Genomic DNA, 19,298 nt, shown 5'->3' on the forward strand with positions numbered 1-19,298 from the left:
ACATTTTACTTTTTCTCCATGGTACATCATAATATGCATCTTATAGAATTACTGTCTGATACTCTATCTTCCCTGGTAGACAGTAAGCACTATGAAGATGGTGGCTATTTTATTCACTACTATATCCCCACCAAGAAACATAATGCCAAGTTAGGTGAACAAATGAATGACTTATGTTTTTTTCCTCTCCCAAAGAATTATGTTCTGTAAATGATAAAAAGCAGTGTCTTATTGGCTTATGTCCAATTCAACAATTTTATTTAACTCTAGGATCAATATTCCCTACAATATATTTGTATTTTTCTGATTTATAAAATAGTTTCCCCTGAAAGAAGATGGTTTTTCATCTTTGTTTTTATGAATATTAAGGAAATTTCTCACAATTAGCCATTAGAGATAGCCAGTAAATTTTAAAGTACAGGAAAATGTTCAAAACATACATACATACGTAATATAAATAGTTACAAGGTCACTATATGTCAACACAAAATGGTTTTACTTTCATCTAACAATACTTGGGACAATACTGCTGTCTCAAACTACTAGACATTTCTATAAGAATGGCAAACTGATGCATATAAAACAAGAATTTTTTTTATCAATGTATTAGGTTTATTTATTTACTTATTTATTTTTTCAATATATGAAGTTTATTGTCAAATTGGTTTCCATACAACACCCAGTGCTCATCCCAAAAGGTGCCCTCCTCAATACCCATCACCCATCCTCCACTCCCTCCCACCCCCCATCAACCCTCAGTTTGTTTTCAGTTTTTAAGAGTCTCTTATGCTTTGGCTCTCTTTCACTCTAACCTTTTTTTTTTTTTTTCTTCCCCTCCCCCATGGGTTTCTGTTAAGTTTCTCAGGATCCACATAAGAGTGAAACCATATGGTATCTGTCTTTCTCTGTATGGCTTATTTCACTTAGCATCACACTCTCCAGTTCCATCCAAAAACAAGAATTTTTTAACACAAGACTATTTTTCTTACATTAAATATTGGTGGTATAAAATGGTAGTATCTATAAGATAAACCATTAGACTTGGAAATAACTATTTTGTAACTCTGAAATGAATTCAATGTGGGGAAAAATAGTTTTAAAAGGATGATTTAAAATGTGAAATGCTTCTCAAGATATGTAATTTACTGGTCTTTTGCAGGGTTTATGTGAAGTGATCTTTTACAGAACAGAAATGCAAAACTGCAGTAAGATAAAGTACCCTAAAGCAAAATCCCAAACTTGAAATATTAAAAAATTGGTACACTAGAAATAGTATGAAATACAGATGTCAAATTGTTCAGGCACTGTTTTTTGATCACTTGTTAGAGAAACATTATAATTAAAATGTCTTAGTACCATTTAAATACTGTTAATCAAAAATTCTGATTTTTGACAAGGATAGAATACCAGAGAATTTTGCTTTGAATTTTGAAAAGTTTTTTTCCCCTAAAACAACTGTTTTGAATATGTATCAAAAAAGTGCAGTCTAAGGTGATTCATAAATAGTGAAAAATAAGCAATCATCATCCTTCATTTTGTTAGGTTTTCCTAATAAGGTTAAGTTCTCATTCAACATGCTCTCTTAGTCAAAAGCAATTTCTTTGGCAGAATGTACAAATAACTTCATTCCACATCTGTCATTTCTATTCCATCATTTTCTTTAACATATACTACAGAACCCAAGGTTTTCTCTGAAAGAGATCCTGTGCCAATCTCTTTACTTCTTGTAAAGTTTTCTTGGCTTGTGTTTTCTAATCTTATTTTCTTGATGTTTTGAAATAACTGAGTCACTGGTTCCAACTTGCTTTTCTCAGTCCCTTGCATTAAATAATCGTCCACTTTTGAATCCACACGCATAGCAGATACCCGAGTAGCAGATCTAAGGGAAAATCCCATTGGGAGAGCTGAATAATATAGTTGGCACGTATCTCTTTGAGCAGTGGAAATGTTTTTTCAACTTGATTGCTTGGAAAGAAATGATAACAGGTGAATACAGTGGTAATTTCAACTAACCTCATGGCAGTGCTTGTTTTCATGAAACATCATGGTGGTGACTCCAAAAATATAAAGTAAAATTGCCTTGGGGTGCCTGGGTGGCTCAGTCGGTTGAGTGTCCAACTTCAGCTCAGGTCATGATATCATGGCTCGTGAGCTCAAGCCACCCCCCCCCCCCCCCCCCCCCCCCCCCAGTCAGGCTGTATCCTGACAGCTCAGAGCCTGGAGCCTGCTTCAAATTCTGTGTGTCTCCCTCTCTCTTTGCCCCTCCCCTGCTTGCTCGTGTGTGTGTGTGTGTGTGTGTGTGTGTGTGTGTGTGGCGTGCGCGCGCTCTCTCGCTCTCAAAATAAATATTAAAAAAAAATTTTAAAGTAAAATTGCCTTCCACTTCTCAATGTTTACATTTTCTTTGTAGGAGGATTTGCAGTTCTACAGGTTCTGTGAAAGTCTTTTTAAAAAGGAATTTATCAAATTTTGTGCTTTATCACCTTTCAGAAATAAGAGAGCTTCTCTACTTAGTCCTTTATGTCATTTTTCCTATCAAAAATTGTTAATAAATTATTAATGGATTAAAGAAATAATTACTGAAGGCCAAACACTCTGCTAGGTATTCTGCCAAAAATACAGATGCCCAAACAACTGTAAACATTTACCTATGAAGCAAACAGAATTAATGGGGGACGCCTGGATGGCCCAGTGGATTAAGTGTCTGGCTCTTGATCTCTTAGGTCATGATCTCACTGTTTGTGAGATCAAGCCCCACATCGGGCTCTGTAGCTGACAGCATGGAGATTGGGATTCTCTCTCTCCGCCCCTTCCCTGCTCATGCTCACACTGTCTCTTTGTCTCTCAAAATAAATAAACTTAAAAAGGAATTGAAGGGAGAAATAGTTCTATAATAATAGTTGAAGATTTCAATATTCCACTCTTAATAATGGATAGAACAACTAGATAGAAATAAGAAAATAGAGGACTTACTAAAGAAATAGAGCACTTAAACAACAAACCAACTAGATTTTTTAATTTTAGTTTTTTTTAATGATCATTTTTGAGAGAGAGAGAGAGAGATAGAGCATGAGTGGGGGAGGGGCAGAGAGAGAGAGAGGGAGACACATAATCTGAAGCAGGCTCCAGGCTCTGAGCTGTCAGCACAGAGCCCAACATAGGGCTAGAATTCACAAGCTATGAGATCATGACCTGGGCTGAAGTCAGACACTCAACTGACTGAGTCACCGAAGTGCCGCTAATTTTAATTTTTTTTTTTTAACGTTTATTTATTTTTGAGACAGAGAGAGACACAGCATGAACGGGGGAGGGGCAGAGAGAGAGGGAGACACAGAATCAGAAGCAAGCTCCAGGCTCTGAGCCATCAGCCCAGAGCCCGACACGGGGCTCGAACCCGTGGACCGCGAGATCGTGACCTGAGCCAAAGTTGGACGCTCAACCGACTGAGCCACCCAGGCGCCCCATTAATTTTTTTTTTTTCAACGTTTATTTATTTTTGGTACAGAGAGAGACAGAGCATGAACGGGGGAGGGGCAGAGAGAGAGGGAGACACAGAATCGGAAACAGGCTCCAGGCTCTGAGCCATCAGCCCAGAGCCTGACGCGGGGCTCAAACTCACGGACCGCGAGATTGTGACCTGGCTGAAGTCGGACGCTTAACCGACTGCGCCACCCAGGCGCCCCCCATTAATTTTTTATTTAAGTAGGCTTCATGTCCAGCATGGAGCCCGGTGGGACTTGAACTCATGACCCTGAGATCAAGACCTCAGCTGAGATCAAGAGTCAGACACTTAACCAACTGGGCCACTCAGGTGTCCCTAAACCAACTACATTTAACAAACATTTACAGAACACTCTACCCATCAACAGCATACACATTTTTCTCCAGTGCACTTGTGACATTTTCCGGGATAGACCACATGTTAGACCACAAATTGAGTCTCAACCGATTTTAAAAGGTCGATATCATATAAGGCATCTTCTCTGACCACAACAGAATGAAGTTGAAATCAATAACAGAAAACAGGAAAATTCATGAATTTGTGGAAATGAACACACTTTTTTTTTTTTTTTTGAGAGCATGAGTAGGGAAAGGGCAGAGTAAGAGGGAGAGAGAGTAAGCAGGCTCCATACCCAGTGCGGTAGCTCAACCTCACTACTGTGAGATCATGACCTGAGCCGAAATCAAGAGTTGGATGCTTAACCTATTGAGCCACCCAGGCATCCTGAAATTAACACACTCTTAAACAACCAATGGATCAATGAAATCACAACGGAAATTAGAAAACACTTAGAGATGAACTTAAATTTACAGCATATCAAAACTTACTGGATACAGCTAAATCGGTGCTACAGTGGAAATTTATAGCTATTAACACATTAAAAAAACAAGAAAGATCTCAAATCATCAACCTAATTTTATAACATAAAGAACTAGAAAAAGAAGAAAAACTAAACTTACAGACAGCAAAAAGAAGAAAATAATAAAGATAGAAATAAAATAATAAAATAAATAATAAAACAGAAAATAGAAAAACAACAGATAAAGCAATGAAACCAAAAGTAGTTCTTTGAAAAGATAAACAAGATTGACACAATTTCTTAGATGGATTAAGAAGAAAAGATGACTCAAATTATTAAAATCAGAAATGACAGCAGGACATTACCACTGATTCTACTGAAATAAAAAGGAATATAAGAGAGTGCTCTACTTTATATGTCAACAAATTGGATATTCTAGCTGAAATGGACAAGTTCCTAAAAACAGAAAACCTACCAAGACTAAATCATGAAGAAACAACATCTGAATAGTCATCAAAATTCTCTTGACAAACAAAAGCCCCGGACCAGATGGCTTCACTGGTGAATCCTACCAGACACATAAAGAAGAACTAATACCAATCTTTGTCAAACTTTTCTAAAAATTGAAAAGGAGGGAACCCCTTATGTTACCATGAGGCCAGCATTACCCTGATATAAAAGCCAGGCCAAGACACTGTAAGAAAACAAGCAAACAAACAAAAACCCCACAACAACCTATAGACCAATATTCCTAAGGAACATTTATACAAAAATTAGCAACAAAGTACTAGCAAACCAAATTCAGCAGGATATTAAAAGGATTACACATCCTGATCAAGTGGGTTTATTCCTGGAATGCAAGAAAGGTTCAATATATAAAAATTGATCAATGTAATCTATCACATTACAGAATGAAGGAAAAGAACCACACAATCAACTCAATGAAGCAGAAAAACATTTGACAAAATTCAACAAACTTTCATGATGAAACAGACAAACTAGGAAAAGATGGAAAATACCTCAACAAAATAAAAGCCATATGTGAAAACCCACAGCAAACATCATAATCAGAGAAAGCTTTTCCTTAAGATCAGGAATAAGGCAAGAATGCCCACTTTCACCACTTCTATTCAACATAGTACTGGAAGTTCTAGCCAGAGCAAAAAGAAATAAAAGGCATACAAATTGGAAAGGAAGAAGTAAAATTATCTCTATTCACAGATAATATGATCTTATATGTAGAAAATTCTAAAGATGGCACACACACACACACACACACACACATATACACACAAAACTGTTGGAACAAATGAATTCAGCCAAGTGGCATGATACAGTCAACACACAAAAGTCAGCTGCATTTCTATATACTAACAATGAATAATCTGAAAAGGAAATTAAGAAAATATCCATTTACATTAGCATAAGGGAACAATAAGATACTTAGGAATTAACTTCACCAAGGTGAAAGACTTGTATGATGAAAAATACAAAACACTGCTGAAAGAAATTAAAGAAGACATAAATAAAACACATCCCATGTTCACAGATTAGAAGACCTAATATTATTAAGATGTTCATATTACTCAAAGTGATCTACACATCCAAAGCAATCCTTATCAACATCCCAGTGACATATTTTGCAGAAATAGAAAAATCCATCCAAAAATTCATATAGAATCTCGAATAACTAAAATAATCTTGAAAAAGAATAAAGCTGGAAGGCTTACATTTCTTGATTTCAAAACTTAATAGAAGGCTACAGTAATCAAAATAATGTGGTACTGGCCTAAAAACAGACGTACAGACCAATGTAACAGGGTCCAGAAATAAACCCTCACATATATGGTCAAATGCTTTTTTTAAGTTTATTTATTTATTTTGAAAGAGAATGTGCATGCAAATGGGGGAGGGGTGGGGTGGGCAGAGAGAATCCCAAGCAGGCTCTGCACTGGGGCTTGATCTCAGGAAGGGTGAAATCATGACCCGAGCCAAGATCAAGAGTTGGATTCTTAACCAACTGAGCCACCCAGGCGCCCCAGCTCAAGTGATTTTTGATAAGGGTGCTTAGATCATTTCATGGAGAAAAGGACAGTTTTTTCAACAAAAGGTGGTGGGGAAACTGGATATCCACCCGCAAAAAAAAAAAAAAAAAAAAAAAGTGGAACCCTTACCTAACACCATATGCAAAAATTAACTCAGAATGTATCAAAGACCTAAATATAAGATCTAAAACTATAAAACACCTAGAAGAAAACATAAGGCAAAAGCTTTGCCATGGATTTGGAAGTAATTTCTTGAATATGATGCCAAAGGCATAGGCAACAAAAGAAAACAGACAACTTGGTCTTCATGAAAATTAAAAAAAAATTGTGTGTCAAAAGGCACTATCCAGAGTAAAAAGGCAACAGAAAAAATGGGAGAAAATATTTGTAAATCATATATCTGGTAAGTGACCAGTAGAATATACAGTGAACTCCTAAAATTCAACAACAAAAACCCAATTAAAAAATGGACAGAGGACTGAATTAGATATTTCCTCAAAGAAGATATATGAATGTCTAATAAGCACATGAAAAGATGTTCAGCATCACTAATAATTACAGAAATGCAAATCACAACAGTGAGACACTGCTTTGCACCCATTACGACAGCTATTACAAAGAGAGAGAGAGAGAGAGAGAGAGGGAAGAAAGAAAGAAAGAAAGAAAGAAAGAAAAAGAAAGAAAGAAAGAAAGAAAGAAAGAAAGAAAGAAAGAAAGAAAGAAAGAAAGAAAAAGAAAAAGAAAGAAAAAGAAAACAAGTGTTGGCAAAGGTATGGAGAAATTGGAACCCTTATGTACTGTTGGTGGAAATGGAACAGCTGCTGTGGAAAATAATTTGGCAGTTCCCCCCAAAAGCTAAAATTACCATATGATCCAGCAAACCAACTTCTGGGTATAGACCCAAAAGAATTGAAATCAGGGTCTCAATAGTTGTACACCCATGTTCATAGTAGCCTTATTCGCAACAGCTAAAACATGGAAACAGTTCAAGTGTCCATTGATGGATAAGCAACATGTAATGCATATATATACAATAGAATATTATTTAATATTATAAAGGAAGAAATCCTGTAATATGCTACATGATGGACATTATGCTCAGTGAAATAAATTGGTCACAAATCGGTCACAATCGTCCACTGTATGATTCTTCTTGTGTAGTACTTAGAATACTCAAAATCAGAGAGAAAGAATGGTGGTTGCCATAGGGGGTTATTGTTTAATGGGTATAGAATTTCAGTTTACAAGATGAAAATAATTCTGGAGAGGGATGGTGGTAATGGTTGCACAACATTATGAATGTATTTAATACACTGAACTGTACACACTAAATTGGTTAAGATGTTAAGTTATATGTATATCTTACAATATAAAAAAATGAAAAAAAAAGAGTCCAATAAAGATACAGTACTTTTCAGTACAGATGCCCAATCTGTCAAGAGAGATGAACATGCAACATGAAGGCCCAGAGAGGTTCTGAAAGGAGGGGAGCCTGGGTCAGAGTTGGGCTTTGAAAGATGGGCAGGAACTTGAAAGGCAGAATTGACCAGGTTGGAAGAAGGGACCAGCTTCCTGGCACAAGGAAGACAGTGAGGACTTCTGAAGTTTTGTCTAGTGCTTGTTAGAGAACAGTGATTGACCGACCAAAGTGCTTAAGCAGCAATGTGAGATCTGAAACAGACTCCAAGTTGTGAATGAGAGCACTTTGCCACTTTTTGGAATATTGTCCTTCTTTTCCTTCCTCCCTCCCTCCTTCCCTCCCCCCCTCCCTCTTTCTTTTTCTCTCTCTTTCTTTCTTTCTGAGAGAGAGATAGAGAATCCCAGGCAGGCTCTGTGCTTTCAGTGCAGAGCCCAATGCTGGGCTGGAACTCACCAACTACGAGATCACGACCTGAGCCGAAATCAAGAGTTGGATGCTTAACCGACTGGGCCAGGAATGTGTCCAGGCACCCCAACAATGTATTATTTCTTTAATATTTAGGCACTGTGGTATCTGAGTTTAGAATTCCATCCCTATCAAGCTGTAATCATTTTATTGACAAAAGATCTCTAATGATATCATCTTGAAACCTTAATCCATATGTGTGATTGAGTATCAGTATTTACAACAGAACAAAGTCCTGGGCCTGTTGCAGTATCCTAAACATACTAGTTACTCAAATACTGTTAATATGAAAATTAGGAAAGGGCTTTCTAGGAATCAGAGATAATTTAGCTAAAGTTTGAAAAGATCTCTCCGATGATATTCTAAAATGTTAGGTCTCCCTGTTTCTTAGATCTGGAAACTGAAGTGAATATTTTTTCTCATCAAACACATATATAATACTATCTTCAAATTAGTAAAATTGAATTTATTCTATTCTTTGGTCTGTTCTCTTTGATTATTTAAAAAGGAAGTACTCTGGGCATAAGACACGAATAAATGCTTTTCTAAAGAAGACACCCAGATGGCCAACAGGCACATGAAAAGATGCTCAACATCGCTCCTCATCAGGGAAATACAAATCAAAACCACACTCAGATACCACCTCACGCCAGTCAGAGTGGCTAAAATGAACAAATCAGGAGACTACAGACTCTGGAGAGATGTGGAGAAACGGGAACCCTCTTGCACTGTTGGTGGGAATGCAAACTGGTGCAGCTGCTCTGGAAAACAGTGTGGAGGTTCCTCAAAAAATTAAAAATAGATCTACCCCTATGACCCAGCAAAAGCACTGCTAGGAATTTACCCAAGGGATACAGGAGTGCTGATGCATAGGGGCACTTACCCCAATGTTTGTAGCAGCACTTTCAACAATAGCCAAATTATGGAAAGAGCCTCAATGTCCATCAACTGATGAATGGATAAAGAAGATGTGGTTTATATATACAATGGAATACTACTTGGCAGTGAGAAAGAATGAAATCTGGCCATTTGCAGCAACATGGATTGAACTGGAAGGCATTATGCTGAATGAAATAAGTCAGGCAGAGAAAGACAGAAACCATATGTTTTCACTCATATGTGGATCCTGAGAAACTTAACAGAAGACAAGGGGGGAGTAGAAGGGGGAGAAAAAAAAAGTTACAGAGAGGGAAGGAGGCAAACCATAAGAGACTCTTAAATATTGAGAACAAACCGAGGGTTGATGGGGGTGGGGGAGAGGGGAAAGTGGGTGATGGGCATTGAGGAGGGCACCTGTTGGGATGAGCACTGGGTGTTGTATGGAAACCAATTTGACAATAAATTATATTTAATATAAAAAAATAAAAAGGAAGTACTCTTGTCAAAAATGTTTAACTTGAATCTAATCTTGAGGACACAATCAGATAAACCCAAACTGAGAGATATTATATAAAAAAAAAAATAGCCTCTAGTCAAAAATGTCAATGTTTGAAAGACACAGGGAAACTGAAGAATTGTTCCAGATTAAAAGAGACTAAAGAAACATGATTTCCAAATGCAGTTAATGATCCTTTAGTTGTGGGGGAGGGAAATGTACTATAAAGGCCATTTCTTGGACCACTGGAAAATTTGAATATTGATGGTTTATTAGATAATAATATTGTATTAACGTTAAATGCCCCAAATGTAGTACCTACTATGGTTATATAAGTGAATGTCCTTATTCTTAGGAGATACATGCTGAAATTGGGGTAAAGGATCTTTCCACAACTTGTTTTCAAATATTCCAGCAATAGATACAAAGAGAAAGTAAAATATGAAAAATGTTAACAACTATTGAATCTAGGTGGGAAGGGTTAAAAAAATTGTTCACTGTATTATTCTTGTTAAATTTCTGTATGTTTAAAACTTTTTCAAACTACAAAGTTGAGAAAACTTAAGAAGAATATACAGTTGACCCTTGAACAACACAGGTTTGAACTGCATACGTCCACTTATGTGTGAATATTTTGTCTTTTCTTTTTTTTTTTTTTAAATTAATGTTTATTTATTTATTTATTTATTTATTTTTTTTTAACGTTTATTTATTTTTGGGACAGAGAGAGACAGAGCATGAACGGGGGAGGGACAGAGAGAGAGTGGGAGACACAGAATCGGAAACAGGCTCCAGGCTCGGAGCTATCAGCCCAGAGCCTGACGCGGGGCTCAAACTCACGGACCGCGAGATCGTGACCTGGGTGAAGTCGGACGCTTAACCGACTGCGCCACCCAGGCGCCCCAATGTTTATTTATTTTTGAGAGAGAGAGAGAGAGTGCGCAAGCAGGGAGGGGCAGAGAGGGAGGGGGAGACACAGAATCTGAAGCAGGCTCCAAGCTGTCAGCACAGAGCCCAATGCGGAGCTTGAACTGCACAAGCCATGAGATCATGACCTGAGCCGAAGTCAAACACTTAACCCACTAGCCTCCCAGGCACCCCTGTGAATATTTTTTCAATACATACAGTATGGTACTGTAAATGTACTTCCTCTTATGATCTTCTTAACATTTTCTTTTCTCTAGTTTACTTCTCATAAGAATACAGTATATAATACATATATAAAATATGTGCTAATTATTTATATTATTGGTAAGGATTCCAGTCAACAGTAGGCCATTAGTAGTTAAGTTTTTGGGGGATCAATAGATACATGTAGATTTTCAACCACATGGGCAGGGGAGGTTGGCACCCCTTAATCCTTCATTGTTCAAGAGTCAACTATAGTAACAAAACTCTGTGAAACATTATACTGCATATAAAATTAACAATGGTAAGATAATGGTAACATATAGATTCTCAACAAGCACATTAAATTTCAGTTTAATAGCAAAATTGAGGAAGAACCAAACGCAATAGGGTATATTTGGCCCTCTGAGTGTCACCTTCACTTGTCTGGAATCTTGAGGACATGAAGAAAGAACAAGTATATTTGGGACCTCTTTGGCCTGGCATTCAGATAGCCATTCAAGAAAATTTTTTTTAATGGTTATTTATTTTGAGAGAGCAAGCATGAGCAGGGGAGAGACAGAGGGGGTCAGAGGATCTGAAGCAGGCTCTGTGCTGACAGCAGCAAGCGTGATGTGGGGCTCAAACCCGCAAACCATGAGATCATGACCTGAGCCTAAGTCAGACACTCAAGTAAGAAACTAAATAAATTTGACATATACACACCACAGAGAGACTTGCCTTACCAGACATTAAGATATGCTACAAAGTCAAAATAAAAAAAATAGTCTAGTACAGGCGCAGGAACAAATAAAGGACCAATGAAACATGACAGAGTTCTAATTTGGACCTAGTTGTGTGTAGGAACTTCATACATGGTAAAGGTGTCACCATACAACAGACTAAGTTTAGACAGAACAGACTAAGTTTAGTAGTATAGTATTGTCAATACTGGCTCACTATGTAGATGCAAATAAAGTAGGATCCCTATCTTATATATAAAAGTGAACTCCAAATGCAGTAAAGACCTAAATGTGAATTGCAGAACTATAAACACAGTTTTTAAAATGTAGGACAATATTTGTTACCTTGGGTGGAGAAAGAGTTCTTGAATAAAAACTAACAAGCTTAAACAGGAAGAAAACGGATGGATCTGAATACTCGTAATTAAGAACTTCAATAAAGAAACTATAAACAGTTAAAAAGATGAAAATTGGAAGATGTGCTGTACAAAGCGGACAAGGAATTTACAGCTAGAGTATAACTACAAATCAACAAGAAAATGGGAAACCCAATAGAAAAGTAGGCAAAGGATATAACGATGTAATTCACAGATTGGGGAATCCCAAATAGATAACAAGTACATAAAGAGATGTTTGAACTTACTAGGAGTCAGAACAATGCAAGTTTACCACCATCAGAATGACAGACTCTAGGAAGGTAGATAACATGGAGTATTAAGAATACAGGATGACGAGGGGCGCCTGGTTGGTTCAGTTGGCTGAGCATCTGACTTCAACTCAGGTCATGATCTCACAGTTTGTGAGTCTGAGCCCCGCATCAGGCTGTGCTGACAGCTCAGAGCCTGGAGCCTGCTTCGGATTCTGTGTCTCCCTCTCCCTCTGCCCCTCCCCTGCTCACTGTCTCTCTCTCTCTCAAAAATAAATAAACATTAAAAAAAAAAGAATATAGGATGACAGGAAACCTTGTACATTGCTGGTAGAATAATTTTTAGCTCCAATTTCATATTCTACATCCAAACCTTCAGTGAATCCTGTTTCTATTTTTACCCTTGCCCAACCCTTCCTATTGTGTATTCTTCAAACTGTATTTGGAATGAGCTTTTTTTTTTTTTTTTTTTAAGTAGGCTCAATGCCCAATGTGCAGTTTGAACTCATGACCTTGGGATCAAAAATCCCATGATCTACCGACTGAGTCAGCTAGGCATCCCCTGGAATGAGCCTTTTTAATAAAGTGTTAAAAAAAATTTTTTTTAATGTTTATTCATTTTAGAGAGACATTGTGAGTGGGGGAGGGGCAGAGAGAGAGGGAGACACAGAATCCAAAGCAGGCTCCATGATCATGACCTGAGCTGAAGTCGGGACACTTAACTGACTGAGCCACCCAGCACGCCCCTGGAATGAGCCTTTAAAAAAAAATTTTTTTTTAATGTTTATTTATTTTTGAGAGAGAGAGAGAGCATGCATGAGTGCATATGCATGAGTGCATATGCATGAGTGCATATGCATGAGTGGGGGGGAGGGGCAGAGAGGGAGGGAGACACAGAATCTGAAGCAGGCTCCAAGCTGTCAGCATAGGGTCTAACGTAGGGCTTGAACTCATGAACCACAAGATCATGGCCTGAGCCAAAGTCAGACACTCAACTAACTGAGCCACCCAGGTGCCCCTGGAATTAGCCTTTTAAAACATAAGCCAGATCTCATCAATACTCTGCTCACCACTCTGCTCTAGGTACTTTCCATGTCAGAGTAAAAGCCAAATTCTCTACATTTTGAGTCTTCAGCTGTGGTAAGGAGAATAATGGCCCTTAAAGATATTCACATCCTAATTCCCAGAACCTGTGAATGTCACATGGCAAGGGGAAATTAAGGTTGCAGATGGAATTAAGGTTCCCAGCCAAATGACCTTGAGGTAGGGAGTTTATCCTGGACTCACTGGTCATTACCACTCTAACCACAAGGGTCTTCACAAGTGAAAGAGGGGAGGAATGTCACTATTAGAATGATGCAATGTGGGAAGGACCTGACTGGCCATTGCTGGCTTTGAAGCCAGAAGGAGACCACAAGCCAAACAAAGTGGGCAGCCTGTGGAGGCTGGATTCTTAGATTCTCCCCAAGAACCCCCAACAGGAATACAGCTCTGCTGACACCTTGATTTTAGTCTAGGGAGATCCATTTTGGACTCCTGACCTCCAGAGCTGTAAGATAATAAATTTGTGTTGCTTACATAACCACTAAGTTTGTGGTAAATTGTTACAGCAGCAATTGGAGACTAATACAACCAGCTAACATTCTCAAATTCCTCTCTCACTCTGCCCCATGATCTTATTGCTATACCTCAAGAATATGCTAAGCCAAATCCTATTCTGCTTTAAGGTTCATGCATTTACAGTTACCTCAGCCTGAAGCAATTATTGTGCAAAGCACTTCTGTTGGGGATGATTACTAACATGGGGTCTGAGGCTATCAATAGCTAGCTGACTTTGAGCCCTGAGGGAGTTAACAGGGACCAGACTTATCTTCATGTCTTCAACATCTAAAAAAAAAAAAGACAACACATGAAACAGTGGTTTTTAAATAACAGACAATAGGCAGTGCATCCCTAAGAGATCCCTAAGAGAAAGGAAATAAACGCTCACTGCCTGGAAATTTCAGGCTTCAGCACAAAGAGGGGGAACCCAAACTGTGTCCGGTTATTTCAGTGAGTTGAGGAGATAGGAGTTCAGAGTCTGCAGAGACCAGGGTCACTAGAATTTGTGGAGAGAGGAGAGAGGTACAGTGAGAGAAAGAGCTCCAGAGATCTGCAGAGAATTCCCCACAATTCTTTGGCTGAGTACTGATCAGGAAACACATGTGCAAGAAAACTACTGAAGCCTGGGAAAGAACCACCAAAAAGTAGAAGGCCAAAAAGTCCATAGATCTTACACAGGGCCAAAAATGCAGTTCCCACCAGCCTGAGTATAAAGAACTCCTAACACAGGGGACATTATACAGAGTCCTCAGAAAGGTATTGGCTTAGCAATGGGGCCAAATTAGCCCTGAGAGTATTTTGGACCTAACAAAACTTAAAAGCAAGCTTCTAAAGCAGTGCTGTCTGACAGAACTTTCCTCAATGATTGAAATATTCTATATCTATTGTCCATTATACTAGCCACTAGCCACATGTGGCTTTTGGAGTTTGAAATGTACATAGTACAAATGAGGAACTGAATTTTAAGGTCTACCTAATTTTATTAATATAAATCCAAAATGCCACATGTAGCTAGCTAATGGTTACTGTTTTTTTTTTTTTTTTAATGTTTATTTATTTTTGAGAGAGAGCATGGACTGGGGAGGGGCAGACACACACACACACACACACACACACACACACACACAGAATCTCAAGCAGGCTCCAGGCTCTGAGCTGTCAGCACAGAGCCCGACATGGGGTTTGAACTCACGAACTGTGAGGTCATGAGCTGAGTTGAAGTTGGATGCTCAACGAACTGAGCCACCCAGGTGCCCCTAATGGTTACTGTTTTTTTTTTTTTTTAAATTTTTTTTCAATGTTTATTTATTTTTGAGACAGAGAGAGACAGAGCATGAACGGGGGAGGGTCAGAGAGAGAGGGAGATACAGAAACCGAAATAGGCTCCAGGCTCCGACCTATCAGCACAGAGCCCGACATGGGGCTTGAACTCACAGACCGTGAGATCATGACCTGAGCTGAAGTCGGACGCTCCACCAACTGAGGCACCCAGGTGCCCCAATGGTTACTGTTTTTAACAGTGCAGCTCTAAAGAGTCAAACTGTTTCCAAGTAACATTACTGCATTTCAGAATGCAGCCTAAATATATTTAAAGAAAAACAAAACCAAAAACCTCCAGCACCCAACAATGTAAAATCTGCAATGTCTGTTAGCCAAAAAAATTAACCAGGCATGAAAACAAGCAGAAAAATATGACCCATAAACAGGAGGAAAAAAAATCAGTTAATAAAAACAAACCCAGAAATGACACAGATGATGGAATTAGTTCTCAAGGACTTTAAAAGCCATTTTAAATATATTCCATATTTTCAAGAAGGTAAAGCAAATCATAAGCACGATGAAGTTAGAAATGGAAGATATTAAAAAAGAATTAAAATTCCAGGGATGAAAAATATAATTCTGACATAAAAAATATGGTGGATGGGATTAACACTGCCAAAGGAAAGTGACCTTGAAGATATATCACAAGATGTATCGAAATGAACACAGCATCAGTTAGTTGTGGGACAACATCAAGAACCCAAACATATGTTTAATTGGAGTCCCCCATTTTTTTAGGGTACCAAGGAGGTACAGAAAAAAAGGCAAAACAGATTTTTTTGTAGTGAAGCTGTGAAATGATGGAGAAGCTAAGGGAACAGAAAACCCAGACCTTAGAATTACCCAGGAGTACCTGTCACAAGTGAGAGAGCATATGTACTATATAAAAGGATTAGTTGGGGCAGAATGGAGCACTTACCACTCTTTGGATTTCCATAGAGGAAAGAAAATGTTCACTTTCTTGGATTGGGGGACGAAGTCAACAGTCCTTGATAGGAAAAGAAAGGAAAATCTTCATGCTCTGGTTTGGCCTTAAAATGTCCTTTTCCTTACATTCTTCCCAAAGAATCTTCAGAAACATCTAGGTGGTGTACACAAATGCTTAAGGTTTTCTTATTTTTTCCCTAAGGGAAGTACTTTCCTAACTTCCGTATTAATAAGCCCCTCATTCCTCCCAAGTCTTCAACTCAGACTTTCGAGGTTCATACATTTTCCCCTCTTTTCAATAATGCTAGATAATGAGAACATTTCATTCACCATAATCTTAGTATCTGAAAAGGAAATGAGATTATACATTGTTCTCCCTAAAATAACTTTTTAGGATGGCCTTTGAGAGTTCATGCTTTGTTTTTTAAAATTTTTTTATTAAAAAAAATTTTTTTTAAGTAAGCTCTATGCCCAATGTGGAGCTTGAACTCATGACTCCTAAAGGAAGAGTCCCATGCTGTACCTACTGAGCTAGCCAGGTGCCCCAGTTCATGCTTCTTTGTAAATTATTTTTGTCAGGTAATATTACACTTTAATACCTCTCGGGACCTCTGACTTTGTCTAAAATAACAAGGATTCTCAACTTAATTTTTTAGTGTCTAGCTATACTTACAAAGTATATGCTAGCTGAAAATAAATGCTACAAAATATGAGAAGATGTAATGGCACAAACAGGTGAAGAAATCAGAACAGAAATGGGGAAAACATGTCACATATTTAAACGTACTTCTACGAAGTAATTTGTTCTAACATAAAATGTTTACGGATGCCAATAATATATGGGTGGGCGGAATGAGTACTCACCTGGCAAAAACAGAATTGTCTCTTCAAATGTGAAATTACTTTTGAAATACACAGGCGAAAACTTGATCATCAGAGAACAGCCCTAAAAACCTAGTTACCTATTTAATCTGTAGGAAAAGGCAGGGAGATACAGCCATTAGAGTTCTGAAGTTTTTTGGGTTAAGACAAGTTATTTAATATTAAGAAATGTTAAAAAGATAGTATTTTTTTTCAAGCCGGGCTCCAAAACTTTGGCAGAGTAATGCAACCCTTATTCTTTTTCACTAAAAAGCCCTTTTTCCACTTTTAGGTAACGTGGCTAATTTTAACATAGTTGGATGGCCAAAAATATTACACCTGGTTAAGTTACAGTGTTCCAAGACTCAAGGCCCCTACTTGGGAGAACACAAATTTAAATGGTTTTACACAGGAAAATAATCGACACAACATTAAATATCAAGTGAGATAGTATACCCTTTACTTTTTTGGTTAACGGTCTGGTGTTTTTCTGGAAAGGGGTTTTAGAGAACTGACATGTGGGGAAGGAATACCGGTCAGGAATCAGCGCCTGTCACTTCCCGATTCAACCATGACTGAATTGTGCAGGGCTGACCGGGTCGTGGGTCCACTGGCTCCCCAGGCTGCAGGCTGCCGGTGCTCACCCGAACAGAACTGCTCTCTCCCGAGAGGCTGCAGCAGCAGAACCCCACCGGGGAGACTCCCCGAAAACCGGCCCCTGGCTGCGGCAGGAGAGCTAACCAACCTCCCAGCCCTCAAAAGCAGCTCTGGGGAGTAACACGTTCCGAGTAACTCACTGAACGTGTGTCCAGAACGGTGTAGGATCCCTAAGAAAAATGGCACAAAGCTGCAGCAGCAAAGGAGCACGTATCCTAGAGCCGAGGGAAGAAGGCTGAAGGATACACAGCCCTGCGCATGCGCGTTCCATCCAGGTACGACACCGCCGGCAGAGAGTAAGTGGTGGAAAGGGGGCTGCGGCTGGTTACTAGGAGACGGGACGCTCGGGTGGTACGACTAGGCTCTGCGTGGCCGTACGCCTGCGCGGCGCGGATGGACCAGGAAGAGGTCTCTGCTACGCGGCCTGAAAGGCGGACAGGTGGACGTACGCGTCGCTACGTGCGTGGGTGCGCACGCACGGCTTGTAGTCCCTTCGAGAGGGAGGGTCGAGCCAGGTACGCGTGCGCACGGGAACTAGGGGCACGCGGAAAGGAAGCCGAGCGAAGGCGCCGGGGAGGTGGAGGACGAGCCCCCCTCAGGTACAGAGCGTGAGGGCGGGGCCGACGGCGGCTGAGGGCGGGGCCGACGGCGGCTCAGACTGTCGCTAACCGCCTCCGCCTCCTTCCCTCAGGGTCCCGCCTTCCTCTGCCCCCCACCGGGGCGGGGCCACGTCGATTTAGGTGTGGGAGGGGAGGGGAAAGGGGCGGAGGATGGAGACGGGGAGGGACCTGGATCTCTGGGGCAGGCAAAGGCCCGCCAGTCGTCAGCATGAGCTCCAGCGAGGAAGCTGGCCCTAGAAGCCCAGGGAGGGACTCGGAGCTCCAGGTGGGAGCAGCAGGGATGCGCCGGGTCGGGATAAAGCAGCTCCTGGGCCGAAAGGCCCTGCAACAGGTCGGATGTGACGGGAATTAGGGGCTATGGGTGATCTCCGAGGTGGGTATTCACTGCTTGACCCGCTGTGAGGGACGGTGGAGAGCAGAGTCGCGGTCCAAGGAAGTCCTCCAGGAGCAAACTTTCCCCTGTTGTAGTTTCTTGGGCTCTTAGCGTTGAGCCGAGTTCCTATGGTGACCGCTTCGCTTCCTGCCACAGCTCTCCACTTGGTAGTTGTGGGGACTGTTCTGTTTAGAAACGCTTGGAGTGGAGGTGAGGAATTTGAAAGTCAGAGATTCGGGAGTTCAACCTGCTCTTCCTGACTCCCGGTGTCTCATTTTTAAGCCTCCTTATAGATTTTGGGAGGTGAAGGGCCGAGATTACGTAGGTATTTGCATGGAAATCTCCAATAATTTCGCTGGAAATTATACGCAGGAAAGTCAGAGTGAATTGGGTTTTGTTTGAAAAAATATTTGAGACAAGCTGAGTGTGGCATCTGTGGACCTGATACCTAAATACGTATAGGAATATGTTTTTTTTTTTTTCTTTAAATAAAGTCAAGCATCATGGCTTTAAGAAAGATTTGCATAGTGACAGAGTCCCAGTGTTTTCCTTCTTCCACTCCAGACCCTTATATCCCAAAATATTCGTTGTTTTAAAATTTCTCTTCTGGTTTTCTGCATTTGAAGAACACTATTTTATGTTTGTTTGTTTGTTTGTTTTGTTTTTTAAACATGGAAGGAGATGAGTAGAAAAATAGTTTATAACTAGAAGAAAATAGGTTAGTTATAAACATAAGTGGAAAGTGTCACATTATTCAAATCTGCTTCCAGGATAAAACTGGTTGTTTGTAGTTTAATTGCTCAATGAACTTAAACCATTCAATTTTAATTAGTGAG

General features: G+C 39.6%; 2 protein-coding genes across 10 annotated transcripts in view; one reads left to right on the forward strand and one right to left on the reverse strand.

The window, feature by feature from the left end:
* Window positions 1-892: 892 nt before the first annotated feature.
* Window positions 893-16,862, reverse strand: CA3H2orf15 (chromosome A3 C2orf15 homolog). Of its 2 annotated transcripts, XM_045445762.1 has the most exons (4): window positions 16,816-16,862; window positions 15,944-16,012; window positions 13,850-13,989; window positions 893-1,965 (listed from the first exon to the last, which is right to left on the reverse strand). In XM_045445762.1, the coding sequence occupies exon 4, from the start codon at window positions 1,894-1,896 to the stop codon at window positions 1,624-1,626; it is 273 nt and encodes a 90-aa protein (XP_045301718.1). In that variant the 5' UTR covers window positions 1,897-1,965; window positions 13,850-13,989; window positions 15,944-16,012; window positions 16,816-16,862; the 3' UTR covers window positions 893-1,623. The 2 variants fall into 2 exon arrangements, with proteins under 2 accessions (XP_045301718.1, XP_045301717.1); XM_045445761.1 differs by lacking the exon at window positions 13,850-13,989 and having other exon boundaries at window positions 16,816-16,859.
* Window positions 16,863-17,969: 1,107 nt separating this feature from the next.
* Window positions 17,970-19,298, forward strand: part of TSGA10 (testis specific 10) — a 166,595-nt gene continuing 165,266 nt past the window's right edge. For 3 of the 8 annotated variants that reach the window (XM_045445748.1, XM_045445747.1, XM_045445752.1), the window contains exon 1: window positions 18,310-18,420. In XM_045445748.1, coding sequence (XP_045301704.1) covers window positions 18,370-18,420 — 51 coding nt within the window. In that variant the 5' untranslated portion in view covers window positions 18,310-18,369. Of the gene's footprint in view, window positions 18,069-18,252; window positions 18,421-19,298 lie in introns of those variants that run through there. The other 5 variants (XM_045445750.1, XM_045445751.1, XM_045445754.1 and 2 more) reach the window with 4 other exon arrangements.

Source organism: Leopardus geoffroyi, chromosome A3 (genome assembly GCF_018350155.1).
Source record: "Leopardus geoffroyi isolate Oge1 chromosome A3, O.geoffroyi_Oge1_pat1.0, whole genome shotgun sequence".
Taxonomy (NCBI): Eukaryota; Metazoa; Chordata; class Mammalia; order Carnivora; family Felidae; genus Leopardus; species Leopardus geoffroyi.